At 42.4% G+C, this 27,271-nt stretch overlaps 2 protein-coding genes across 5 annotated transcripts in view; one reads left to right on the forward strand and one right to left on the reverse strand.

Annotated features, from left to right (window-relative positions):
* The window catches only part of SPG21 (SPG21 abhydrolase domain containing, maspardin), a 30,313-nt gene extending 19,437 nt beyond the window's left edge, over nucleotides 1-10,876 (forward strand). For all 3 annotated transcript variants that reach the window (XM_026709314.2, XM_026709313.2, XM_026709315.2), the window contains 7 exons: nucleotides 1,239-1,400; nucleotides 2,982-3,062; nucleotides 4,189-4,334; nucleotides 7,318-7,426; nucleotides 9,028-9,135; nucleotides 9,375-9,515; nucleotides 10,146-10,876. In XM_026709314.2, the coding sequence (XP_026565099.2) occupies nucleotides 1,239-1,400; nucleotides 2,982-3,062; nucleotides 4,189-4,334; nucleotides 7,318-7,426; nucleotides 9,028-9,135; nucleotides 9,375-9,515; nucleotides 10,146-10,271 (873 nt within the window). In that variant the 3' untranslated portion in view covers nucleotides 10,272-10,876. The remainder of the gene's footprint in view (nucleotides 1-1,238; nucleotides 1,401-2,981; nucleotides 3,063-4,188; nucleotides 4,335-7,317; nucleotides 7,427-9,027; nucleotides 9,136-9,374; nucleotides 9,516-10,145) is intronic.
* A 2,291-nt stretch (nucleotides 10,877-13,167) lies between these two features.
* The window catches only part of ANKDD1A (ankyrin repeat and death domain containing 1A), a 33,740-nt gene continuing 19,636 nt past the window's right edge, over nucleotides 13,168-27,271 (reverse strand). Inside the window, exons 8-15 of one of the 2 annotated variants that reach the window (XM_026709311.2) lie at nucleotides 26,846-26,944; nucleotides 26,159-26,257; nucleotides 23,573-23,671; nucleotides 21,648-21,746; nucleotides 19,973-20,068; nucleotides 17,685-17,886; nucleotides 14,526-14,657; nucleotides 13,168-13,556 (exon numbers count right to left, since the gene is read on the reverse strand). In XM_026709311.2, coding sequence (XP_026565096.2) covers nucleotides 13,492-13,556; nucleotides 14,526-14,657; nucleotides 17,685-17,886; nucleotides 19,973-20,068; nucleotides 21,648-21,746; nucleotides 23,573-23,671; nucleotides 26,159-26,257; nucleotides 26,846-26,944 — 891 coding nt within the window. In that variant the 3' untranslated portion in view covers nucleotides 13,168-13,491. The remainder of the gene's footprint in view (nucleotides 13,557-14,525; nucleotides 14,658-17,684; nucleotides 17,887-19,972; nucleotides 20,069-21,647; nucleotides 21,747-23,572; nucleotides 23,672-26,158; nucleotides 26,258-26,845; nucleotides 26,945-27,271) is intronic. The other variant, XM_087941306.1, reaches the window with a different exon arrangement.

Here is a 27,271-nt window from a genome sequence, read left to right on the forward strand (position 1 = left end):
GGATGTGAGGGCAAAATGCGGCCAGTGTATTATGAGGGAAATATAATGAAGATCCTCACAAGAAAAGTAAATATGCTCTACTTGTCACGTGGCACAATAAAAATCCCCTCTTTTTGTGAGGAAGGCGTTGGGAACTCATGAGCTGCAAATGTACTGGCACCAGCTGAGTTTCATCAGAGTGTGCCCACACACCAGAAAGCTTGCAGGATAACATGGGCCACAATCCTGCCACGCACCTCTCTCGCCATCTCCCTAGCAATATTTCCCATGTTGCCAGAAGAATCTTTAACGTACAATTGCAGTGGATTTTCTTTTGGAACCACTCCAAAAGTTGTGGGGCTGGGTCTAAAGTGATCCAGGCTGATTCTTTTACAACCCATCAATTGTTTTATCTTGCCATCAGTTAGAAATGGTGTAGGGCCCCCTGCTTGGGCGGAGGTGGGGGTTGGGCTAGATGACCTACAAGGTCCCTTCCAACGCTGTTGTTCTGTTCTGTTCTAGGAGAGCCCTGTTGGTCTATGGCAGAAAGTGACCACAAATGCTTACGCCTTTTAATAAAATCCGGTATTAGTTGGAAACGATGCTAAAGGGTTCCTCCTGATGTTTTGCACACTGATGGGTTTTTTTTTCTTTTTTGATGGGGTGATAGTGATAATTATTACAATACTTCCGATACTGAGAGAAAAGTAGGCAAAATAAGATCTAAGGGCCATTTAATGGTTGCTATTAAAAGTGACGTTAGGTGTTTTTAAGAGATGTCCAATTGGAGCCCGAGGACAGGGTCAAACACGTTGCTAGTTAGAATAGAATAACAGAGTTGGAAGGGGCCTTGGAGGTCTTCTAGTCCAGCCCCTTGCTCAAGCAGGAGAACCTATACGATCTCAGACAAGTGACTGTCCAGTCTCTTTTTAAAAACCTCCACCGGTTAATTGTCCTCACTGTTAGGAAGTTTCTCCTTAATTCCAGGTTGCTTCTCTCTTTGATTAGTTTCCAAGCTCTCACGACAGGCCTACGTCCAGCCCCCCATCAATTCCATTAACCCTTACCTTAGTGCCAATTTGGCATGAGTATTAGCAGATCAGATTCTTGTACATGGCCAGCATGAAATAAAGCTTTAGGGCTTTGAACTCTACTCTGTTTCTGGTTTCTTGCACCCCTGACAGTCTTCGGTTGGACTTGCCAAGAGTCACCTCTGCTAAGGAGTCACTTTTTGGTCCTCTCTGACGTTTCTCTTGCAGATCATTGTAGATGATGACGACAGTAAGATTTGGTCGCTCTATGACGCAGGACCCAGGAATATCCGGTGCCCCCTCATATTCCTCCCACCCGTCAGTGGAACGGCGGACGTCTTCTTTCAACAGATTCTAGCCCTGTCTGGATGGGGTTACAGAGTCATCGCTGTGAGTGTCTTCAGACTATCCTGTGTTTCGTTTGTTGAACTTGCCTTCAAGACAGGGGGCAGAGGCCTGGGGTCATGACTCGGGAGGCAGAGAATAGATTGGCTTGGCAGGGCCAGTCAGAGGTGGTATTTGCCAGTTCTCCGAACTACTGAAAATTTCCGGTTCTGCAGAAGTGGTCAGAACCTGCCGAATACCACCTCTGCTTCTGAGCCCTATTTGGGTAGGGCAGTTCTGCCATCTCAGTACATTTTATATTAGTCTTTGTCTAGACTTAGACTACACATTTCTATATTTAGACTTTGGAAGCCACAAAAACAATACTGAGTATACTAGTGAAATTGGAGCTTACAGTATTTACTCACTGTTTTTTAAACTTTGCAATTATCAGTAGATTCCCCATTTTAAGAGTTGGAGATGGTTTAGAATTGGAGATGGTTTAGAAAAAGATAAATCAATAAGAAAGCCGTCAAGAATCTAACTAACTTCTGTAAGTAAAGCCACCTAAGAACCACAGGATCTAAGCAGGTCTTCACTTTAGTTTATTTTGTTGTCCTTGCACCTTGTACAACGAAATTAAATGCCATCGTCAGCGTACATTATAACTATAAAAATAAAACCCCAACACACATCCTTCACATTCTATACAATTGAATTGAAAACCCCTGATATTGCATTAATATTGCTCTATACAGTGGAATTCAAAAGAGCTACTGCCCTGCGACAGAAACTGTTTTTCAGCCTATTTGTCCTTGTTTTTATTCTGTACCATCTGCCAGATGGTAACAGTTCAAAAAAAGGGGGTTCCCAGGATGAGACGGATCTTTGAGAACGTTTTGAACTTTCTTAAGGCAACAGGAGCTCTAAAGCTCTTCCAAAGAGGAGAGAGGGCAACCCATGATCCTCTGGGCAATGACATTCACCCCCTGGAGTGCTGTCCTATCTGCCACTGTGCAATTGACAAACCATACACAGGTGCAGTAAGTTAAGATAATCTTTATGGTGCAGCGGTAGAAGGTCGCCAGCAGTTTCTCATTCCGTTGTTGTTTTCTGAGAAGCCTCAGGGTAGTATAATCTCTGCTGGGCCCTTTTGACCATGGCTGCAATGTGGGCACCCCAGGTCAGGTCGTCTTTTATGGTAACACCCAGAAACTTAAAACTGGCCACTTGCTCCCCTCGGTCTCCCTTGATAAGCAAGGGCTGGAGGTCTGATCTGTTCCTTCTATAATCCACTATAAGCTCCTTGGTCTTATTGGTGTTGAGGACCTTGGTCTTATGGTCTCCATTCCACAAAAGCAACCGGTCCACCTCATGTCGATAGGCAGGCTCATCCCTCCCACCACTGTAGTATCATCCGCAAATTTAGTAATAGTGTTACTAGCGTGAGCGAGAATACAGTCGTGCACATAAAGAGTATGGAGTAAGGTCTTTTCTTCAAAATGGGATTTCCCCAGTTAAAATGCAATTATGCCTCTGCTCGGAGTTTATCTGCTGAAAATGTTGAAAGTGGCAATTAAATTTCTGTAAGGGTACCCTTCATCTTTTCCTCTGTTTTTGTTTTCTTTTTCTTTTTTACTGTTTTAGTTACAGTATCCAGTTTATTGGGAGATCTTTGAATTCTGCGATGGATTCCGGAAGCTGTTAGATCACCTACAACTGGATAAAGTTAGTGCTTACAATAAAATGTTAGGTAAAAAGCCTAGAGTTTATTCATGTTCATGGGCTCAACCGAGAGAGAATCTCCTTAGTCTGTACTGAGTCACTAATCTATTAATCTTAGGCATTTGTTTCCTTATCAGATGTCTAAACTGGTCCCTTGCTAGGTGATGTACAAGGTCAAACACAATATTAAGAACAGTAGGATCAAAAGCAATAAAAGTGTTAACAATTGGGAAGAAAAGTGAGGTTGTTTGAAAAAAAAGTGGAACCTCTTGGAATACTTGTTCTGCCTTCCTTGTAACAGACTTGAAACCAAAGATACTTTTTATAGGGGTATGAAAACAGACTCTTACTTTTAAATAGGACTTCAGACCCAAAACAGAGCATTCCTCACCTGAAACGGAGCTATTTTGAAGGGCAAACACGTCCCAAATACTGCAGCCACCCGCCTTGCATTCGAAACGGGCTTTTAAATTTAAGATGCTTTGATTCAAAACATTCTACCTGCCCCTAATTTTTTGCATAACGGTTTAACACAGCTTCTGAACTGATACTTGCATAAATGGTTTATTTATTTATTTAAAAAAAAGTGTATATCAACTTAAAAGAGCATTCATGTAAGATCCAGGGTTTGTTTACTGATAAAATGAATATATTTTCACCAAGCAGATGTTGCTTTATTTCTGGGAGGACTATTCTGTTGGATCATCACTGATAAAAATATTCAGAAAATACAAGTAGAATGGGGAAGTGGTGTTTTTATTTGAAATGATTCGTTTCTGTGGGTGAAGGGAACCAACAGGAGGTGGCAGAGATTATAGAATGAAAATGAGAGATTAATTGGAAAGTCCATTGTCTGAACCTTTAATCTGATTACCGAATTTGCCATAAATCAGGGGACTCCCAACTTTAAGACACGTGGACTTCAATTTCCACAATCCTGGGAGTTGAAATTCCCAAGTCTTTAAAGTTGCCGAAGTTGGAGATCCCCGCTGTAAATGTTTTCTGCTTGCCTCTTGATCTGCCAGCAGGTGGAAACTGATCTGGTTGCCAAATGCTTGGAACGGTAAAACGTGTTTGATAAAAAGAAAAATAATCAAGAGGATTTTTTCTTTCATTGTTTTATTATCAGGTTCACCTTTTTGGTGCTTCATTAGGAGGTTTCCTTGCTCAGAAATTTGCTGAGTACACCCACAAATCCCCCCGGGTCCAATCCTTGATTCTGTGCAACTCTTTCAGCGATACCTCGATTTTCAATCAGACGTGGACAGCAAATAGGTGAGGCATCAGTCAATAAATCCACATTTGCCTCTTTTTTTTTAAAGAGACGAACCCCGTTAAACGATTTGTCAGAACATCCCGGCTGTGAAGTTTGGAGCTAGGCACAAGGAGGGCAAGAGCCTCTTGGTGGAAGTAGGGAAGACTGGTGGAAGCTCAGATCTGATGCTGTTCCTCTCCTTCCAAGGGGTTTTTGAGTTTGAAGCATTTTGCATACGTGTCCGTCTCTCCGGTTGGGAGACAAGTCCAGGTTGTGTGCTCGCTTTTGAAGGCAGAACGTTTGTGTGGGATTCTACTGGATGTTAAATTCGCATCTGGTTCTCTGAACCGGTATTTGAACCGACCGGCTGGCCCCTCCGGCCCCTCCCAGGAGTTTTCACGCGGCCCATTTTCTTTTCTTTTTTTAAAAATAAAGTTTTATTTGGGTTTTCACAAAACATAATGCAAATTAGATACCTTTTTTTGAGAACAGCATGATCCTGGGTTGTCACTTTTCCATACAGATATAAACTCAGTTACATATTCCTCTTGTATATCCTATTCCATGTCTAATAACTATTTTCACATTTTCTCAGTAGTTTTTCCCTTTCCTTGCTTTCTGCAACCATATTTTTAATTATCTCATTCCTTTCTAATTTTAATTACATATCTTTTTCTGAATTTCAGTATCTTTCTAATCAACATTTTTATATTTTTGTCTGTCCTATTTACAATTTCATATTTTCTTTTCTCATAAGACAAATTTTCCCCTGTAGTTATTAGACTGGAGTATAACACCTTTGTATCTTTTACTTATTATCCATACAAATCTGATTAGCACGTGGCCCATTTTCAACGCAGATAAGTGCAAGGTCTGCCTGGAGGCTCTGGGAGGGGGAAAAACGGCCCTTCTGAAAGTATCGGAAGTCCGGAAACAGGCCTATTTCCATCTTCCGGAGGGCCTCCAGAGCCTGGGGGAGGCCATTTTCGCCCTCCCAGAGACCCAAGAGAAGCCTTCAGACTCTTGGGAAGGTGAAAAATGGCCCCTCGGGAGTTCCGGTAGGCCACGCCCACCATGGCCACGCCCAACCAGTGACCGGGCAGCGAACCGGTTGCTGGGATTTTTGAATCCCACCCCTGGGTCCACATTCCTTGTGTTTGAATAGAACTTCCCTTTCTGCAACTCACAAAAGCAGATTTTGGGATGGCTTCTGTTCTTTGGGAGAGTTGAGGTCCATCACGATGAGCCGGAGGGAATGCATTCTGCAAGCCACGTCCATACATTCTGGAGTCCTGGAGCTTGGTTTGTGAAGCTTGGTTTTTATGGGTTCTGGGAACCATCAAAAGTCCTGGCTAGCATATGCAAGCAAGTCTGCTAGTTTCCTACCCTGGAAGCATGGTTGTGTCAGCAAAGACACTTGACTTTAACAACTCTGAGTTTTGACTTCAAGAGGTTGCAATGTGTCCACAAATAAACTGTGATTATGTCTAGTTTAATGAAAAGAAGGACTAGGGGTGACATGAGTCTTCCAATATCTGAGGGGCTGCCACAAAGAAGAGGGAGTCAAGCTATTCTCCAAAACACCTGAGATCAGGACAAGAATTGATGGATGGAAACTAATCAAGGAGAGAAGCAACCTAGAACTCAGAAATTTCCTGACAGTGAGAACAATTAATCAGTGGAACAACTTGCTTCCAGAAGCACTAGATGTTCCAATAGTGGAGTTTGTAAGAAGAGAGTGGACAACCATTTATCTGAAATGATGTAGGGTTTCCTGCTTGAGCAGGGGGTTGGACTAGAAGACCTCCAATGTCCCTTCCAATTCTGTTACTCTGTTAAATATAGAGTTTCTATTTCCAATTATTCAATTCAGAAATCCAACATTGCAAAATTGATTGCATTGTTATAAGAGCCAACCTTATTGGCTGCTCAGAAATCATTGAAAACTTTACTCTTTCTCCAAGCATTAGAGCCTCTGCATTTATCAAGGAATTGTTTATTTTTACTGGGTAAGTTATTGATCTTTTTTGTGGTTGTTCATTTGCATGAGTATCTTGGTTTCGCTGTTTTGTCAGCCATCCAGACTGATTTGTTTAAGATGGGTGGCCATATAAATCTGCAAGGTATATAATCAATATTTTTCTTCCCACTTGGATTTGGAGATTAAAGATATTTCATTACCCTAAAACCAGCCATAGACCTTAAAAGTCCAACCACACAACATGCAATTTTGCACAACACAAAGTCAGTGCCATTAGATTATGCCTTTTCAGCTGAGAAGGAAAAGAATAAATGAAATTAAAATTGGAAGTTAAAAAAAAGCTTGGGTAATGCAGAATGCAGAATGCATTCCCTCCGGCCCAGCGTGATGGACCTCAACTCTCCCAAAGAACAGAAGCCATCCCAAAATCTGCTTTTGTGAAAATTGGGTAAAAAGCTTTGTTACCCAATGATGTTGTTCAACATTAAGTAGTCATTAACATTTGAAGTGGCCAACACTAGCTTAAACCAGGGGTGGGATACGACAGGGTTAACTACTGGTTCGGGATTTACAAGCCGCACCCTGTAAATCGTCATCAGCGGGTTGCAGAGAAGCAGCCTTTGAAACAGCCCTCTTTTCTTGTTTTAACTGCAGCTGTGCCTCATTTGGCAGCTGAAGTTGAAAAATCAGGAAATAAAGGTCATGTAACAGCCTGGGTGGGCAGCTGGGCAAAAAGATCAGCAGACATAGAACTACAGAGGTGGATAGAACTGGTAGAAACCCACCCCTGGCTTAAACTCTATCAATCTAGGTTGGATGTCTTTGTCTACAATAATGAGTAGGATAATTTAATAGTCACCTGGGAATTGTTAGATGACGGCCAGAACGGCCTTACTAACAGTGTGAAATCAGGTAAGCAGAGCTCTTTGGGCAAAGATATTTTTTTATGTTTAATGTGACAACACAGGGCTTCTCCTGAACCTGAAGTCCTAACTTACCTTTCTATTCCTCTCTCTTTCCAGCTTTTGGTTGTTGCCTGCTTTCATGTTGAAGAAAATTGTCCTTGGGAATTTTTCCTCTGGTCCCGTAGATCCTGAAATGGCTGACGGAATTGATTTCATGGTGGATAGGGTAAAGATCCATAACGGTCAATTTGGTTACTTTGATGGTGTTCTGAAGTTTGTCCAGGAAATAGCAAAATACTGTGTGCTTTTGATCTTTTTCCTTTTTCTGTTCAGTGAGCTGTGTGTGTGTGTGTGCGCGTAGGTAGTCCTTGACTTACAACAGTTCTGTCAAGGTTCCTACCGATGGTCCCAACCCAGCAACCACTCTCAAGACGATCAGATCTCTTAATGCAAAACTTTGTTGAGTACATCATTTCGGCACAGAATGAAAGCAAAACCAGATCTAGCTAATTCCAGCACAATTCAATATCATTAAAGTATAGAATCCTCCCTCCCTCCCATTAGTGGAGGTCACATTGTTCAATTAAATGTCACAATATCGTTATGAAAAGGTATCTAGAAGGTCTGGCAAACACCTGCTGAAGTGACCTTGGTTCTCATGGGCTGAGAGCTTGGTGGTTACAATCCACATTCCCTCTTCAAATCCCCCTCCCCATAGTTCGTTGGCAAGTTGAGAAGCAATAGCAGTGAAAGAAGCACCAGTACACATCAGATCTTGACAAGTTCATTTAGTTACCGTTTGAAGTTACAATGGCACTGAAAAAGGTGACTTATTGACCGTTTTTCATCCTTAATGACCGTGGGAACATCCCCATAGTTACATGATCATATTTCAGAGGCTTGACAACTGGCTCATATTCATGATGGTTGGTCGCAAGGTATTGGAACCATAAGTCAATACGTAACTAGACTCGATTTTATAATGGTTTTTGCAGTGTTTCCTAAATCACTATGATCGTTAAGTGAATCGTGTGGTCATACAATTCCCGGGATCATGTGATCACTTTTTGTGACCTCACAAAGTCATTGGAGAAGCCAGATTCATTTATGTACCATGTTACTAATTGTAATTATTTCAGCAATTCACTTAACAGCTGTGGCAAGAAAGATCGTAAAATGAGGCAAAACCAGGGGTGGGATTCTACCGTTTCGGACTGGTTCTATAGAACCGGTTGTTACGATTCTGCGCAGTTTGGAGAACCGGCAAATCCTGCCCCTGCCTGGCCCCGCCTCTCCCCACCCACCCCTCCCTGCCCAGTCAGCGCGCATGCCCAACATTGCTGACTGTGTTCTCCGCTGCCCAGTCACTCCTTAAGGTATTTCTTCCCCCCCGCCCCCGACGATCAGCTGTTCCAACGATCAGCTGTGCCAAGATCCCACTCGCTGTCTTAATGCTTCGCCCAGAGGCTTCCTTGATGCCCAGGAGGCCAAAAAGCAGACCGTGGGGTGGGGTTGTACTGCAAAAAAGAAACCACACCCACCCAGTCACATGGCCACGCCCACCTAATCACACCCACAGAACCAGTCGTAAAAATATTTGCATCCCACCCCTGGGCAAAACTCACTTAAACAAATGTCTCACTTAGCAATAAAAACGTTGGGCTCAATTGTGTTCGTAACTCGTGGACTACCTGTATGAATATATTGGGAGACCTCCAGGATCCCTTTCTACTTTGGTATTCTGCGTTCTGTTTCTTGGTCGCCAGATTTCAGATCCAAAATAGATGGTTTTTGTTTTTTTGTTTTGTTTTTCTTAACGCCTAACAGCTGGAAAGTTTGGGCCAGAGCGAGCTGGCTTCAAGACTCACTCTCAATTGCCAGAATTCCTACGTTGAACCTCATAAGATCCGAGATGTCCCTGTCACCATCATGGATGTGAGCAACCTTGCAATATTCCTAGCTGATAAGCATCGGATGAAACTGGGTTAGCTGGGTGTTGGTTTGTGGGAATCTCCAATCCAGGAGGATCTGTGCCTACGGTGGTCGTACCGGCACCATTTCCTCCAAGCACTGGGACCTTCTGGAATAAAAGAGAGAACTTTTATTCCCTTCAGGGAAAGACCCTGAGCTCAGTGATAAGGGATGGCAAAGCTCATGCTGGTTTTGACTTCTAGGTATTTGATCAGAGTGCCCTATCTACAGAAGCCAAGGAAGAGATGTATAAATTGTATCCCAATGCCAGGAGAGCTCATCTTAAAACAGGAGGCAATTTCCCATATCTCTGCAGAAGTGCTGAAGTAAACCTGTATATCCAGGTAAGCCCTGCTGCTCACTCATTCATTCTGTCAGCGTTCCAGCAACCCTCCTTTCCAGCCAATAACTCCGAGACAGACATCTTCTCAAAGATTGCTTTATTAGGATAGTAACTGGCACATCTGTGGAATCCCAAATCTGGAAGCTTTCGGGCTTCCTTGCAATATTCAAAACTACAAATCCATCCCAACCCTTGGCTGTCATCACATCGCATGGCCCAATCACGAGCTCCATCCTAGAGTAAGATTCTTATTTCATTCTGCGGCACACCGTGGCCTTGAACTGACAAAAGAATATCATTTTGTCTATGTAAAGATACTCAATTTGAAATCCCGCCCTCGCACTATCTCAGGCTTGTGGGAGCATCGAATGTCAATATGACTTCCAAAGCTGACACATTCATTCATTCATTCATTCCATTCATTCATTCATTCATTCATTTATTCATTCATTCATTCAATTCACCCACCTATCCATCCATCCATCCAATTTATTTGCCACTCACAGTTCAGGCAACTCTGAGCAACATTTTCCTTTCTCATGGGTGAAAGTAGAGTCAATGTCAATGTTTTATGGTTTAAAGGAGAAAAAAAGGAACAAATAGATTCTAGTTCTGTCCATCTGCCCTACAGATACACTTGCTTCAGTTCCATGGGACCAGATATGCTGCTATTGACCCTTCCATGATCAGTGCAGAAGAACTAGAAGTCCAGAAAGCCAATCTTCAATCTAGCAACGAACAAGAACAACCATCGTAAGCAGCTGATGGGCTGTTCTTTCATCTGGAGGGCCTCGCCTCTTTCCTTTGTTGGCAGATGTCCTACCCAGTCACATCTGACCTTCTTGTCTTTCTCTTTTCCCACTAAACTGGCTAGAATTGTGTCCTTTAAACTCAGCTGGATGGATTTCGTTATATGAAATAAGGCTACGGATGCTCGCTCCCATTTCTGTTTCACAAGCTAAGTTTGGATAATAAAAGTTAAGGATGCAACTTTGGCAGACTCGTTTAAAAAAACAGAACAAATGCAACTGTCAGAGACAAACTTTTGGTACCAAAGCCTTCATTACTGTGCTCTTACAGAGAATAAATCTTTTTAATATATATGTATATATACAAATCTCTATCTCCATGCAGAGAAAGGCTATTATGAACAAATTACAGATGACTGTAAGCTCATTTATAATTTGAATATTTAGTTTTAAACTATGTTGGAAGTGTGAGTGTTGCTGTTATGTTTCTTTATATATTGTTGCCGCTTAATGACTTGAAATCAAAGGGTTTTTTTTGTAAAATTAATTTGCTATCATTTTTGAATAAAATTTTAACTGGGTGTGGGAAGGACCCCAGTTATTCTGCTATGAAGAATTTGCAAGGTAATAGCTTTGCTTCGTCCTTAAGGTTTGGAGGTGTAGTATCCTGCCTGACCTGGAGCCCTCCAGTTAAATTAGAATTTTACAAATTTTACAAATTCAGAATTTCCAGTTGTGCTCTTCATAATTCCAGAAGATTAAAGTTTATTCAAAGTTGGAGATGGTTATTGAGACCTGAAACAATCCAGGTTTCCTACGAAGTGACAGTTCCCAGGTTTTCAGGAACTACAAACAAATGAACTACACGAGGGGGGGAAACCATTTATTTGAAAACCAGACATTTCAACATTGCTTTAAAAATACAAAAACTTCATGACAAATTTAAGAAAAGTGTACTGTCTGTAGATAAAACACTGTCCTATCGGCATGTGAGAACAAAACACTGTTTTGAATTTGAAAGTGCATATTTGTACAGCTGGAAACATGTCTGTATGTGTGTGTAAATCCTAGGCCCAGGGTCCCCTCCAGGACTTTGGGATCAGGGCAAATAATGATGGAGGCTGGGGACAGTCCCAAGCTTCTCCCCTGCAATTGGTATCCTCCATCACCTGGACAGAAGCGACTTCAAAGTGCAAGGCGTGACTTAGAGCAACTTCTTCCTGCCTTCCCTTTCACCAGAGATGAGCAACCAATGCCCAAAGAAAGTGTGCAATGCACCTCCAGGCACCAGTCTTAGAGCTGTATCCTAGCCCACTGCCTTTCTGGCAGATCACAGCGTAGGCCGGCTGGTGTGTCAATCTCTTTCTCCAAGGCCAGGCTCTTCAAACTTGACAGCTTTAAGACTTGTGGACTTCAACTCCCAGAATCTCTCCTCCAGTCATGTTAGCTTAGGAATTCTGGGAGTTGAAGTCCACAGGTCTTAAACTTGCCACATTTGAAGACCCCTTCCTCAAAGGAAATGACCCAAGGTTGAAAGAGGCTGGGCTGAAGAGGCCCAGCCAGAGGCAGAGAAGCCACCCACCCACCCTAGCTATGTGCATAGTTGAGATATATAAAATAAAAAAAAATACGAATCACAAAAATGTTGGCTGAAATAGTGGAATGGTCCCCCCCTTGCATTCCTAAGCCACCTAGCATTAAATGTCATACGGATTGAGCTAGCTGTTCTCCCCAGGTGCGGACATCCAAATTTGGAGTAATGTTCAACAAAAGGATGCGGTGAACTAAAGCAGAGATTGCCAGGCCCCTATAGAGAACCGAGCTGCTGTTATATTAGTGGGACCTTGTGGCTGTTGTAGTGTTAGTGCAACTAATTTTGGCTCTGTTTCCAGAAGACCTATGTCCCTTGATTGTTCACAAAACACCCTGAATCAGGTTAGCAAAAGATAGCAGCCATAAGTGTGTGTTCCATTGTAATTGTGGTCAGTTTTAACCACGGCTAAGTTTTGCTTGATGGCTCACCTTGGATAAGCTTATGGTTCAATTAATGCAGCAAATGAGATAATAACTAGATGGAATGTGTACTGTGTGAACTCAAAAGAGTTTTCAAGACGGACCCATTAAGTTTTAAGAGGATCATTTTGCTATAATCTATGGCGAGAGCTGGATGTTGTGATATCTACAGGTGTCAGAAATTTAGCCAAAGAAGAGCTTTCCAAAGGTATTGGAAGGAAGTGAAAGAAATAAAGTAACTTTGAAGCAAAAGCTGTGAGTTTCAAGGAAATTTTGGACTGGAAAATTTTCCCATGCAAACAAGCACGATCCCAATTATCGTATTCATCTCAGTGTATCCCAAGTCTGCACAAGCACTTGGGCTATATTATATGTTGGGGGAGAGAGGCATAAAATCCCCACTTCTCAATATTTTAGAACAGTCACTTGAAAAGCAAGCATTGCACAACTTTTGAAACTTGGATTAATCCAAAGTGGAGCTGCCAGATTATTGCAGACGTTCTGGCTATGCGTCTAGAAAGCATGCTTTTAGGATAAGATGGGTGAGCAGAGTCCATTGAAGGAAATGCATCTTTAGGAATCCTGATTGGAAAACAAAGATAGCGACATGAATAGGTCAGAAACAAGTTAACTCTGGACTAAAAAAGAGATTATTAGCACCAGAGTGATGATTGTCCTTAGCAACGCAAGTTTGCAATCGGGTACTTGTGGTGTGAGGTGTAGCCAAAAGTTTTTAGAGACATTAGTTGTGTTACTACAACACAAGACAACAGGAAGCTGGTTGGATGCTGAGATTTTCCCAATTAAGGGCACGTATAAAGAGGTACAGACCTGCCCTTCCTTGTGACCATTATTCCAGATATCAAGTCAACGGGACGACTGAGAATCTCCATAAACATTAAGTCAATGCTATCGTATGGCAATGATAAGAACAGATTAAAAAAAAAATCCCTTGCAAAGTTAGCTTTAGACTTTGTCTCAGACCTCGGGGAGGAAAAAATAAAATCCGTTATTTCCCCTTCTCTCCAGCTGAGGCTCTAGAGATGCATTGCTGAGATTTAGGAAACTGCTGATAAGACGGTTGACCTGGATCAGAAAGGTTGCCATTCAAGATGGCAAGAAGCCCTTGGAAATGGTGGCCCTTTTGGTGCAAGTTCTGAAAGAAATCTCTGGCAGAGTTGCATGGTGGAGCCATGTTCTGAAACACCTCGGATCTCACATTGCTGAACACCTCCGTGGAGATGCGGGGGAATCTGCATTCGCTTGTCTCCGGATACTTTCTGATGGAAGAGAAAACATACATATGTGTCTAAACTGGACTTTGGCTTGATCCAGGATAGAGCAATAACACCTAGACTTATATCACAGGGCTTTCCAGCCCCCTCTAAGCGGTTGTTCTGACCTAGGCTTCCTTAGAAAGCATAAAACACAGTCTGAATCCTGGCAAAACCTCTTTTATTTCCATGGCTGTGAATTACGTTCATTCACAAGGCTTCACAAACAGTCTTTCAGGGGGATGCTTATAAACACCCACCTTATCACAGTTAGAATGTGGCCAGAGAACTAATTGCCAGATGCAGGGCAAGGCCAAACCTGCCACAGAGTCAAACAGAACTTTTCAAAGCTTGAAACTGACCAGATTGCTTCCTGCAAAAGCTCAGATCCCATTCACTCCTCTTTTATGTCCTATGGGAGGGACCAATCATCTCCGAGGTGTGGCCTTACTCCTGAATCGACCCTGGTTTCTCAATTGTTCTTGTCTTTTGCTAGATCTCTGCACATGCTCAGGCTGGGAACCGGTTCCAGAAGCTCCCCCGCATCACTGCTGTCCGAATCCAAAGGCAGCTGCTGACTGCCAGCCTGTCCTGGCCCCATCTCTGCCTCTCATGCTGGGCCCTCCTCTGGGACTTCCTCAGTCTCCAGAACTGGCCGAGGTTCCTCCCCAACCTCCTCACTACTGTCCGACTCTGCTTCCAGCTCTGTCAGGCCGCCGGTGGGCCACAACAACTATTTTACAGAGTCAGTCTCTTGCACCCAACCATCTGGGTCCTCATTTTACCCACCTCGGAAGGATGGAAGGCTGAGTCAGCCTTGAGCCTGATGAGATTCAATCTGCCAAACTGCAGGCAGCTGGCAGCGAGCAGAAGTAGCCTGCAAGACTGCATTCTTAACCACTGCGCCACCACGGCTCTGATCCTGGACTGAACCAGCTCAATAGACTAAAGAGAAGGGCCAAGGCATCACCCTACCTGCTAAGTCACTCCTCCCAATGCTAACCAGCCCTTCATACAATTCTTTGATTGTGTTTTCTCCTGCCATGATGGTCCCATGAAGCCATATCAGAAGCATCCGATGGCCGTGTTCTCGGTAGCTTTTGGTGCCTGGTGAAAAAGGAAGAGCACAGGTGAAGTGAAATATTCCAAGATTATGGATTACGGATATCACGTGTCATGACATCATCAACAAATGACACAAACGATGTCACTTCATTCATGATGTACTGTAGGCAGTTTGATTGATGCACGGAAAGTCTCTTGCCTACTTGATGCACATGGAAATGTGTAATTTCCTGTTGTGACAGGTGTATTATGACTAGGCTTTGGAATCTCAGAATAGTGTTGATTAGTGTACATTTAAAGTGACAATACAGATTCCTGTTCTATTCTATTCTATTCTATTCTATTCTATTCTATTCTATTCTATTCTATTCTATTCTATTCTATTCTATTCTATTCTATTCTAGTTGCATGTCTAGCTAACTATTTGAGAGAGATTACCTATCAGTTGAAATTAGTCCCGTGTCCCCCTTTTCTATTTCCCTGACCTAATATTATGTGACAATCTTATATTATTATGGTCCATCACACAGTCAGATGGTCAGACTGGATTTGGCATTTTTATCTGCCTATCAAGTCCTTCATAAGGACCTATGATAGGCAGGTGTTATTGTTTGACAGTGTTCAAGGCATTGTGGCAGGATATAAGCTGTATAGTGGGGTGGGGAGGAAATGGGGATTTTGCAGTAACCTTCCCCTGCCACGCCCACCAATCCACACCCAGAGGACCGGTAATAACCTTTTTTGAATCCCACCTCTTCCCCTCCTCAGAACGAGGAATTACTTAAGAGGAAGTGTGGCAAACCACTTCAGAAAAACCTTGCCAAGAAAACTGCAGGGACTTGTCTGCAGGAAATCTCTGAGAATTGGACACGACTTAATAGAAGAATAAAACTGCTGTAAGAATACATCTGATTTCAGAAGAAATTTTTTTTTACTAAATGGGCCTCATTGTGAATGCATTGAAAACGTCAGCAAAAAAGAAAGGGAAAGATCAGTCAATCCGTGCTTTGATTCCTAAGAACCAGATAAATAGGTACTGGTTGCTTGCAGATACAGCCTCTGGAGCTAACAAATTGTGTTAAATATTACAAGAAAGCTTCTGCCTTTTAATAAAGCAGAATAGTTTGAAAAGGTGCCGCTAAGAGACCAACATAGCGGCCCTCCAATAGTGTCTTTGAATATGTCACTGCTCAAGGCTTTTTCTGAATTGCCAATGTTTGAATGTTTTAAAAAATTTACTGTAACTGTTCTCAATTGTTGTCCACTGGGGATTTAAAAAAACAACAACTGAAAAGAATTTTCTGGCTTTCATTGGAGATGATGAAGGAAGCACGGTAGTAATTCAGCTTCCCTAGCGGGTTGGGCTTGCTCACCGATGCAGCTCTATTTTCTCTTTATAAAACCTGCCTGGGGTTGAACATAACTTGGGGTGTTGGAGACCAGAAAACCCAATTCAAACATGCTTCCTCCACCTTTTTTCGACATGAATAGCCGGTCACAGCTGAGCCAGCTAATCTCTTAATAAGGAGACTGGATGGCAGCCAGGTTAGAGAAAAATACTGGCTGGCAAAGCGGTTTTCAATTTTTACTTCTCCTTTTTTCTTGCAAACTGCTTCTTGGTTTGGTCTCCTCTCTGAAAGAGATGCATCGTTCATATTTCATGAGATGTTTTCCTTCAGTGCTGGTCTCACAGTTGAAACGCTAGTCTTTCATTTAAAAAAAAAAACCAGGGCTACGGCTGTTCTAGCCTGCCTGAAAGACCCTAGAAAGGGTAACAAGAAGAGCAACAATGATGATGAAGCGTCTGGAGGCTAAACCATGTGATGAAGAATTGAAGGAACTGGGCAGTGGTGGGATTCAAAAAAAATTGACTACCGGTTCTGTGGGCGTGGCTTGGTGGGCGTGGCAGGGGAAGGATCCTGCAAAATCCCCCATTCTCTCCCCACCCTACTAACCTGCTTTCCAGCTCCGTTCTCCTGTGCAGGGCAACCAAAGAAGACCCAGCCAATCAGCTGGGGCTCAATGGGAGGCAGAGAATAAATGGGGTTGGCGGGGCCAGTCAGAGGTGGGATTTGTTGGTTCTCCGAACTGCTCAAAATTTCTGCTACCGGTTCTCCAGAACTGGTCAGAACCAGCTGAATAGCACCTCTGGAACTGGGTATGACTAGTCTAATGAAGAGAAGGACTGGGAAGGATCTGATCATTGTCTTCCAATATTTAAGGGGTTTCCACCAAGAAGAGGGAGTCCACTTATTCTCCAAAGCACCTGAGGGCAGAAGAAATAGTATCAGGTGGAAGATCATTAAGACAGAGAATCAACCTCCTAGCTTGCCTCTACAAGTTGTGGGTGCTCCAACATCAGATATTTCCAAGAAGAAAGCGGACAGCCATTTGTCTGGAACAGTATAGGGTCTCCTACTTCAGCCATGGGTTGGACTAGAAGATTTCCGAGATCCCTTCCAACCCTATTATTCTATGTTCTGGGAAAGTTAGACCCTCGTCATAATACAGATAGTCCTCAACTTACAACCATTTTTTTTTTAGTGATAGTTCAAAGTTATAACGGCACTGAAAAAAAAGGCACTCTTGATCAGGATTGTTGTAGCATCCCCGTGATTGAGATCAAAATTCGGGGCCCTGGCAACCAGTATGTAATTTATAAGGTTTGCAGCATCCAAGGTTCTGTGATCGCCAGTTGTGACCTTTCCAGATGACTTCCCACAAGCAAAGTCAGTGAGAGAAGCTCGATTCAGTTAATAGCATGCATTAGGGTTTACCGGCAGCCGGTGCAGATGGCAGCGGAATCAGACAGTCCAGGAGTCTGGACAGGACTCGGACACGGGTCCTGCATCCGATGCAGAGATGGGGCCAGGGCCATCCGGGACCAGGGGAGCCTGTTCCCAGTGCGTGTGTGTGTGCAGAGCTGCTAGAAGGCAAGAGCAGCTGAGACAAAAGGGGCGACTCGGGAGTAAGGCCACCTCATATGTTCAGGAACCACCGGAATGGGGATCTCGGTCCCTGGTCTCCTATTCAGCAGCAGGTAGGAAGAAAGTCACCACTGTCACCTACCTGTCCACTGGTGTTCAATTGCACGGATGTGCGCCTCCGTGAATTTCCAGTAGTGTGCAAGTTTCTTCCACTCATTGGCCTTGAGGTATTTGGTTGCGAGCCGCCATATCACCGAACGGATATGTCGCGTTTCCAGCCGATGGTCTTGCTTGAAAGTTAAACGCTCGGTTATCCAGGAATCCGAATCGCTGTTGAGGTTATCCTGGAGATAAAAGGTCACAATTTCCTTCAGTATGAACCCAGATACTTATGGTTATTCAACAAACCATGGTTAAAACACCCCAGGTTTTGTTTAATGATTGAGTACAGTCCCTTAGAATCACTGTCTTGCTGAGCAAGGTTTGATTCCTGTAACGACTCTTCTATAGGGGGCAAATGGAGGAGCTGTGGGGCAAATCATCCCCACAGATCTAAACATGGAATGGATTATAGCACTTAGACTTATATATCACTTTACAGTGCTTTATAGCTCTCTCTAAGCGGTTTACAGAGTCAGCATATTGCCCCCAACAATTTTGGGTCCTCATTTTACCCACCTCGGAAGGATGTAAGGCTGAGTCAACTTTATCATATCCTTTTTAACTGACTTCTAATTCTTCATCTACCTCTGAGCAGTACACAAAGCTGGTTTGTCATGGTTTGTTTAACCTAGTTTTTCCCAACCTTGGCAACTTTAAGCTGTGTGGACTTGGACTTCCAACTGGCTGGAGAATTCTGGGAGCTGACATCTTCACAGTTTAAACTTGCCAAGGTTAGTGATTGATTGATTGAGCTGTATGGGTTGCCATCTCATTTAAGTACCTCTGGGAGGGTCACAACAGGTAAAAATAATCGAATAAAATGGATGGAAATGTGAAAAGCCAGGGAGACTGCCGATCTAACCACTAGACATCTAACCATAGCTTACATCGAAACCAGTAAACTATGATTCAGCATACCCTGAGGACTCGGTTCACCCAATGTCCGAAGCCCAAATCCCACAAACCACAATATGGATTAGAGTAAGATGTCCACCAACCCTAAGCCTTTGGATGTTCCAGCCACATCAGAGACTGCCATGGTCCATAAAAGGGGGGAATGTCACTGCCTTTTTGTTACTCCGTTCCCTTTCCTTCTAAAACCTCCTGCCCTTCAATCTTCAAGATCTCTCTTGTCTGGTTCCTCATTATCCTGCATTTCTTCTACCAGTTAATACTAGTTGGTGGAGTCTTTAGTGCTCTCTGAGGTTGCTTGTTTTCTTTCAGGTGTTTCATTACCATACTAGGTAATATCATCAGTGCCAGTAGGGAGTGGTGTTTACTAAGCAATCAACATCCTGATGAGCTGAAATTAGCACCAAGATTAACATTAGATCAACAATCAAGAAGCCAACAATATCTTGGGTTATACAATAGTGTGTCAGACAAACACACTAACGGTAAACAACAGCACAATCAGAGCTACCAAATCCAGTCCCACTGTCACTGACTGGGCAAGCCTTTTGTATATGAAAATAAGAACCAACCCTATTCCTTTCCAGTACTGATGATGTTATCTAGTTGGGTCACAAAATGTCTGCAAGAAAACATCAAGCTCAGAAAGAACCAAGGACCCACAGTTCATCCCTGAGCTACAGATATTCTTTTCTATCTTACTACTCCATTTGACGAAAACAAAGTGGCTTTCAAAAAAAACCATTCAAAGGAAAGAGGATGATGGTAAAAATATCCCAGGAAGGGACTGCATGTTCTTGCAGCTATTTAATGTCAAGGTAGACATGCAATGCATGTCCAATAAATGTCCTACAGTATTAGCCATCTTGTCATCAGACTTCTGCAGTCTCCCTGGCTTTTCACATTTCCATCCATTTTATTCGATCATTTTTAGCTGTTGTGACCCTCCCAGAGGTACTTAAATGAGATGGCAAGCCATACAGCTCAATCAATCAATCAATCAAGTCCCTGGGCTTTTTGCAAAGCCCAGTCCCTGGGCTTTTTGTTGTCACAAAGAGAGATTTTTGTTCTTGAGAAATAATTGCAGGGTTTCGGTTTCCTCTGGAGAAATTCTCCCAAGTTTTGACAGAAAATTCCAGCAAGTTCTTTGCCTCCGATTCCATCCTACAGCTACAATTTCCTGCTTGCCTGTTTTTCCCCCCTGCACAATTAACTGCTTATCTTTATTACCAAAAACCATTTTCTGCTCTTTCCCTTCCGCCCAGTTAATTTCTTTTCATTTGGGGTCCTGTATTTCCTCAGCCCTCAACTTCCTTCACCTCCTTCGGTCACCTCAGAACCACAAATCCCACTTACTTTTTCCCACTTGTAAAACCTATCCGCTTTGATGATCATATCAACCAAACTGACGTGGTTCCCACGGGCAGCTACGTCCAGAGATGTTTTTCCTTGCTGCAGAAAAAAAATATATAAATCCTCTGAGTTGAACAAGACAAAACATTGGAGTTTTTAAAAATAAATGGGCAGCAAATATTTAACTTTGGCCATATCATGACTGTGTTTACTCCACTGATTGATAGATACTTATCCCAGAATCTTAGATTTAGTTCTGCCTGATGTAATGGAAAACAGAATTTACATCCTGTGTAGCTGATGCCATGCAGATTATTAGATAACAATCTTACACTGTGATTTTTTAAAGCATGGAGGAATTTTCAAGCATTTTATATTTTACGGTCGAGCTGAATGTCTGTGGAGATTCTCAGTCATCCAGGTCATGGTTGTCCCAAACTGCTTTTTCCAAAAGACAACTGCACTTTCTTGGTTTTTTTTTCTTTGAAAACTTTTAGCTTCTCATCTAAGATGCTTCTGCAGTTCTGACTGACTGTTGGGGAATGGAAGGATTTAGTGCTAACAACCAGATGACTGCAAAGAATATCTAAATCCTTTCATTCCTCACCAGTCAATTAGAACTGAAGAAGCTTCTTGGATGAGAAGAGAAACGTTTTCAAGGAAAACCAACAAACCAAAAAGTCCTATTGCATTTTGGAAAAAGCACCTTTGGGACTGTTGAGCTGAATATCTGGAAGCCCGATTCAGTAAAACTCTGTTATCACAGAAGATAAAATATCTATATAGATGGATTTTCCATCCAACCTGTATTGATAAACTCATATAATTCCCTGACATAGAAGCCAGTAACATCTGATATGATCCATTGTGAGTTTGCTCTCCAGTATCTCCCTATAGTAGGCTTAGACAAAACCTAGAATGAAGTCTAGCAGAGAAGCTTTGATGAGGTCCCGAAGGACAGATTTAACCCAGGACACTTCTGCTACAATGACCTCATATATCCATCATCTTCAAATGCTGTTATTATATAAAAGAGGTGTCACACTGGAACGTTTAGATGCTTTGCCCTCAAATCATTTTGACCAGGAGATGCAACCATTCCCTCTATCTTGTATGACCAGTTTGTCTTTGACTTACAACCACCGTTGGGGCTGGAAAATTCATTGTTAAGCATCTTGGTCATTAAATAAAGCATCCTCTGACCACAACTGATTTTTTTAATGTTTTTTTGTTGCCACAGTTGTTAAAAAAATCACCACAATCATTAATCACACAAGCCCAGATTGCAACCTTCCTTTCATTTATGTAGCACCTGGAGCTGGGTTAAGTTCCTAAAATAAGCTAATACTACTCATAAGAACAACAACAATGCCACCACCCCTAGCATGAAGTTAAGTGGCATCTATTACCTATTGCCCTCCCGGAGGGGGCTATTTTGACTGTCTTAAGTTAAGAGCATCAGGGACTGGCCCATCTGAATTTCTCAGAGTAAAAAAATATAATGGGGGCAGGATGTGCATTGAAAAACATTATTTTTGTAGATCAAATGTGGGATGTATAAGGTAAGTTCCCTTTAAAACATCCCTGGTGCATTCTCATGCTAAAATCCTGTGTGGCTACAGCTGGCACATGTTTGCAAAGAGGTAAGATTTCATGCATAGCAAAACAGCGACGTTACCTTGTCAGTTAATTTTAAATTCACCCCAGCCATGAGGATCAACTCAGCGATATCTTGCCTTCCGTGCTCTGCTGCAATATGAAGAGGGCTCTGTTTCCTCTGAAAGCAAAAATAGAGAATCAGAAATCAGCACTGCAAAGAATTTGGGAGAAGCATCCGTTCCTTAGCATTGAGATAAACCGCTTTTGGGGATCTGGTTATAAAAGCTTTTCCTGTAGCCTTAAGGAGGCATTCTCTTCCACCTTTGGCACCTTGTGGGGACAAGAAGCTCCAGCAGGAGGGAGCCAACTGAATCAAAGGGATAGATAAGAAATAAGTAGCCTTTACTGTTATTTTTCTGTAGTACACATATTAAAATGAAATTCCAATGTCCACTCTCGAAAGAAAAAACCCCACCCACCAAACAATGTCAGCACTCCAAGGATAGCAGTAATATAATAGCAGCTGCAGCAGCATCCAAAAGTGCCAAGTTATACAAAATGATGGCAAAACTTACGCACACACACACACATAAATATCAATATTAATCATAGTTAATTAATCTTGAATACCTAGCGGAAAATGCCAGCTCCCAATTCCTGCTGAGTTTCACCCCAGAAATAATGATAAGCCCCTTCAATAATTCCTTGGACTTTGGGGCAGCTGCCTGAACTCAAAGGGAATTTCCCCCCAACTTGGATTCCATAACCATTTCATTACCAGGATGCGCTACGACAAAGAGCTATAGGTATAAAATTATGTATGTATTTGTATTTCGCATTTTATGAACTGTCCACTTCTCTCAAAGAAAGAGATCTTATTTAGAGATTTAATTAATTAATTGTTCAATATTCCATAATTATTCTTTTTATAAATAATTCAAGATGGCTGCCTTATTTAATACTCTCCCCTCCTCCTTTTGTCTTTACAACAACAACCCTGTGAGGTGAGTTGGGAGGAGAGAATGGGCCTGGCCCAAAGGCATCTAGCCAGCTTTCATGCCCAAGGTGGGACTAGAACTCCCGGACTCCCGGTTTCCAGCCTGATGCCTGAACTATTAGACAAAGAATTCCAGCAAGTGAACTTAATTTTCAGTTTACAACCAATGCAACCAGCTCCACGAGCCTTCAACCGAGCAATGCCATCTTCAAAGACCCAGGAAGTGCCCCGTCTCTTGTCATGGCATCTGTCTTCTGGAATTAGATCCCCTTGAGATCCAGATAGATCCCTCTCAGATGGCATTACCTTCTCCTAGACATTCATTTAAGGTGACTGAGCCATTATCTGTGTATATTTGTTGGGTTGTTGACCAGTATTGCCATTTTGTTCTCCATTTTTTTCCTTGCCGTCTCTTTAACTTGCTTTTTTTTCTTTCTTTCTCTATTCATATTAGATTTTATCCTCCAAATGTTCCAAGCTGCCCAGAGGTGTTCTGGAGTGCAGTAGCGACTAAATTGAATAAATAATTTAATTGAAAGAAATGAAAGCAGTGCAGCGCCAAGGATTTGAAGAGAAGAGCTATGCTTGAACATGCACAAAAGCGCACACACGATCCCTTAAACCAAGTGTCCCCTTTCCCACAATTGTTTCGACCTCATTAAAATGCCATCAATTAGGTGGTGCAGTGGCCTAGAGGTGCAGCTCTCACCTCACAATCAGGAGGCTGTGAGTTTGATCCTAGGTACAGGCAGATATTTCTCTCCCTGAGCACACTGAGAATATATCTGCTGAAAAAAAACCTCCACCTTGGCAACAGGAAGGGAATCTGGCCAGTAAACTCACAGCTCCATTCAGTTGCCCAGATTCCATCCCGCAAGGGATTATGGGGGTTGTTAAAAGAGGCTGATGATGATGAATTAGGCAAAGAGCTTGCAAGGACTCTAATCTGCTGCCAAAGCTTTGTTAGATCTTAAACAGATTGGTCTCCATAGTTTAAAAAGTCTTACATTATCAGGAACATCAAGGTCACATTCAGCATCAATGAGAAGCTTGACAATGGCTGGGTGGTTCCGTAGCACCGCAATGTGCATAGCTGATGCATTTTGCTGTGGGGGGAAAAAAGGCAACGTTAATACTTGGAGCATTGAGCATATCTAGGCTTCTAAGTTGCATTCTTCTGAAACTGGAAAAAGCCACATTGGAACTTCACGCAAGTTGTGGTTATTTGCTGATCTTGGTAGCACAATGTAGGGAGTCCTCAAGTTACACCAGTTCATTTGGTGACTGCTCGAACTTACAACAGCACTGAAAAAATGACTTAGAGCTGTTTCTCATACTTATGACCGTTGTAGCCTCCCTATGGATTCCTGATCAAAATTTGGGAGCTTGGCAAATGGTTGATATTATTTGTGACAGTTGCCGTGTCCCAGGGTTATGTGATTGTCAACTAAAAAGATACTCCTTTGGTCTTTTTAGCTGCCAGAAAAAGGGACGGGGGTAAAACAAGGCATTCTTGAAATGCCTAGATAATCAACTCTGCAGCCCAAAGTTGTTGGAGCATAAGAAGGTTTTTGGAGAGCATGATGGATGACTCTTGGAGAGGGATGTGTCCTATTGGAGAAGTCACATCCAGGGGGTGGGGGAAAGACCAGGGTCAAGGGGGAAATGTATGATGTGATTTAGTACCGGTTGCACCCAGCCACGCACCAACATGGCAATTTCTAATAAACCAGTTTACTTTTTCTGAGAGGCGGCTAGAGACTTTTTGATTTGAATGAGGGTGGATTTGTTGGGAGCCCTGACAGTGTCACTTTTTGCAGCCTTCCGACAAACAAAGTCACTAGGGAAGATGGATTCATTTAACAACCGTGTTATTAGGACAATAATAATGTGATTCACTTAACGGGTGTGACAAGAAAAGTCGCCAAATGGGGCAAAGCCCACTTAACAAATGTCTCACTTAGCAACAGAAATTTGGGGCTCAATAATGGTTGTACGTCGAGGACTAACTCTCTCAGGCTTTCAGATCTCTGCCTAAAGACAAAGAGTTGGGCATCCTTAGCTTAACCCACCCCTGTTTTCTCCATCTTCTCCTCATCCTTTTCTGGCAAGACTAAAACAGGGCAAAACTCACTTAATTTGGGATTTTGGGATTCAGTTGTGGTCCTGAGTAGAAGACTACCTACACATTCTCCTGGGCCATGTGGGAAAAACAGGCCCAGATTATTAATTCAGAGAGTTCAGCTTTAATCCCAAAGTGCCCCAAGAATTAGTTTAGTTTAGTTTATTGTCATTGCACCTCGTACAATGAAATTAAATACATCTTTAGTGTACATTATGACTATGAAAATAACACAAACACACATCCTTCACATTCTATAAAATTGAATTGAAAACCCAATATTGCATTAATATTGCACGATAAAGCAGAATTCAAAAGAGCTACTGCCCTGGGATAGAAGCTGTTTTTCAGCCTATTTGTCCTTGTTTTTATTATTCTGTATCGTCTGCCAGATGGTAATAGTCCCAAAAAAAAAGGGTGCCCCGGATGAGATGGATCTTTGAGAATGTTCTGAACTTTCTTAAGGCAACAGGAGCTATAAAGCTCTTCCAAAGAGGGGAGAGGGCAGCCCATGATCCTCTGGCCAATGACGTTCATTCTGTGGAGTGCTTTCCTATCTGCCACTGTGCAATTGGCAAACCAGACACAGGTCAATAAGTTCAGATACTCTCTATGGTGCAGCGGTAGAAGGTCACCGTGATGTTAGTCCTCTGGAATGCAGTTGTGTATCTAGTGAGTTTAACAGTCTTCTCCTTGTTCCAAGTCACAGTTAAAGTCATAGAGAAGCTCTCAGAAAAATTTCTCTAGAAATGCCATCTTGATTGCTTTTGGGCTCAAACAGAACAAAAGCAAACAATCTGTCCTCGGGCTAGTTTATTCAATAATAAATCTTCCTTCCACACCAAATGCGGAAGATCTTTTGTCAGTTGTGCCCCACAGGTGGGAGAAACAGAAACAGGAATTGAACCTTTGTTTTTACTATAAATAGGGCTTAAAGTTCATCCTTGGCAGTTGTTGAGTTTCTTTCTTCACAATTTTCCATGTTCTTATAACAATCTTATGCACCTCTGAGCTACATCCCAGAATCATTGCACACATAATGTCCGCTTCTAATAGTAGCTAGAAGTCTGACACTATTGGAGTTTTGAGCTGCTGGTGCTCTGGCTGCACCACGGGATGTTCCAGATAGAGGTGGAGTGGAATAGCAATAGCACTTAGACTTATATTCCACTCCTCGGTGCTTGACAGCCTTCTCTAAATAGTTTATAGTATCAGCCTATTGTCCACAATAATCTGGGGATAAACAACTATTTTACCGACCTCGGAAGGATGGAAGGCTGAGTCAACCTTGAGCTGGTCAGGATCGAACTCTTGGCAGTTGGCAGAATTAGCCTGTAATACTGCATTCTCACCACTGTGCCACCACAGCTCCTATGTGATCCTTCCAAGGGAAACTCAGAGGATGCGCCTGTCTCCTCTATTTGGAGGAATGGAGATATTCTGGTTGCAGTTGATGAAATCAGTCACTTACATAATTCAGAGCATCCGTCTGGATTCCTGCAGCAAGAAGGGTTTTGGCCATGTCTACATAGCCATTCAGTGCAGCATAATGAAGGCAGGTCATTTTTTTCTGGGAAAAAAAAAATCAAGAGGACTTCAGGCAATGCAAGCTCACAACAATCTACTACAGCTAGTTCTTTACTTACAACGATTTGTTTATTGACTGTTAAGTTACAATGACACTGAAAAAAGTCACTTATGCATGTTTCTCATATTTACAACCATTGTAGCCTCCCCATGATTATTGGGCTATAGAAATGATGCAAATAAATAGATAACTCTGCTAAACAACTAATTCCCACAACATTGTCAAAACTATTTACTAAGACTGTATTACTATTATTCTTCTCATCCTTCCTAGTACCTATCTCCTACTTCTGACTATAACCTTGTTGCTTGCATCTTTACAGTTTATATTGTTCTATTTAGTTTCCTAGTATGATTTTGATTGCTTATTGTAGTATTCCATGATTATCACTGTTGTATCTTATGATTCTTGATGAATGTATTTTTATGTACACTGAGAGCTTATGGACCGAAGACAAATTCCTTGTGTGTCCAATCACACTTGGCCAATAAAGAATTCTATTCTATAAAAGAACAAATAAATATTCCTCCGATATGTCTTGACCAAATACTTCAAATCAACTAACCATACCTGCGTTTGGGCATTGACTTCACAGCCAGCTTCCAGAAGTAGATGGATGCAATCGCTGTGTCCTCCCTCAGCAGCTAAATGTAGGGAAGTCATCCCTTCCTGGAGAAAGAGAGGAAAAGAAAGCTCTGGTTGTCCTAATTTAATGCATGAGAATTAGTTCTCACACAGTCAGGGATAAACAACATAGTAGCATATCTGTGGCCATTGCATGCACAAATGAGATCTGCAAAGCAGCCCACTCAGGAAGAAGATGGAATTGGTGTAGGAGCAAAGGAGCACTGGAGCAGTCTGGAAGGACAACCAAATAGAAGAGAATCTCTGTAGCTCAGAGTTCAGCTGTGAAGTTTTGGGTGCTCCGAGTTTGGTTGTTTCCTTGAAGATGTTTTGTTACCTCACAAGGTTATATCTTCAGTTGAGTCCTTGGTT

Source organism: Pseudonaja textilis, chromosome 13, assembly GCF_049901715.1.
Source record: "Pseudonaja textilis isolate UNSWEBS1 chromosome 13, rPseTex1.2, whole genome shotgun sequence".
NCBI lineage: Eukaryota > Metazoa > Chordata > Lepidosauria > Squamata > Elapidae > Pseudonaja > Pseudonaja textilis.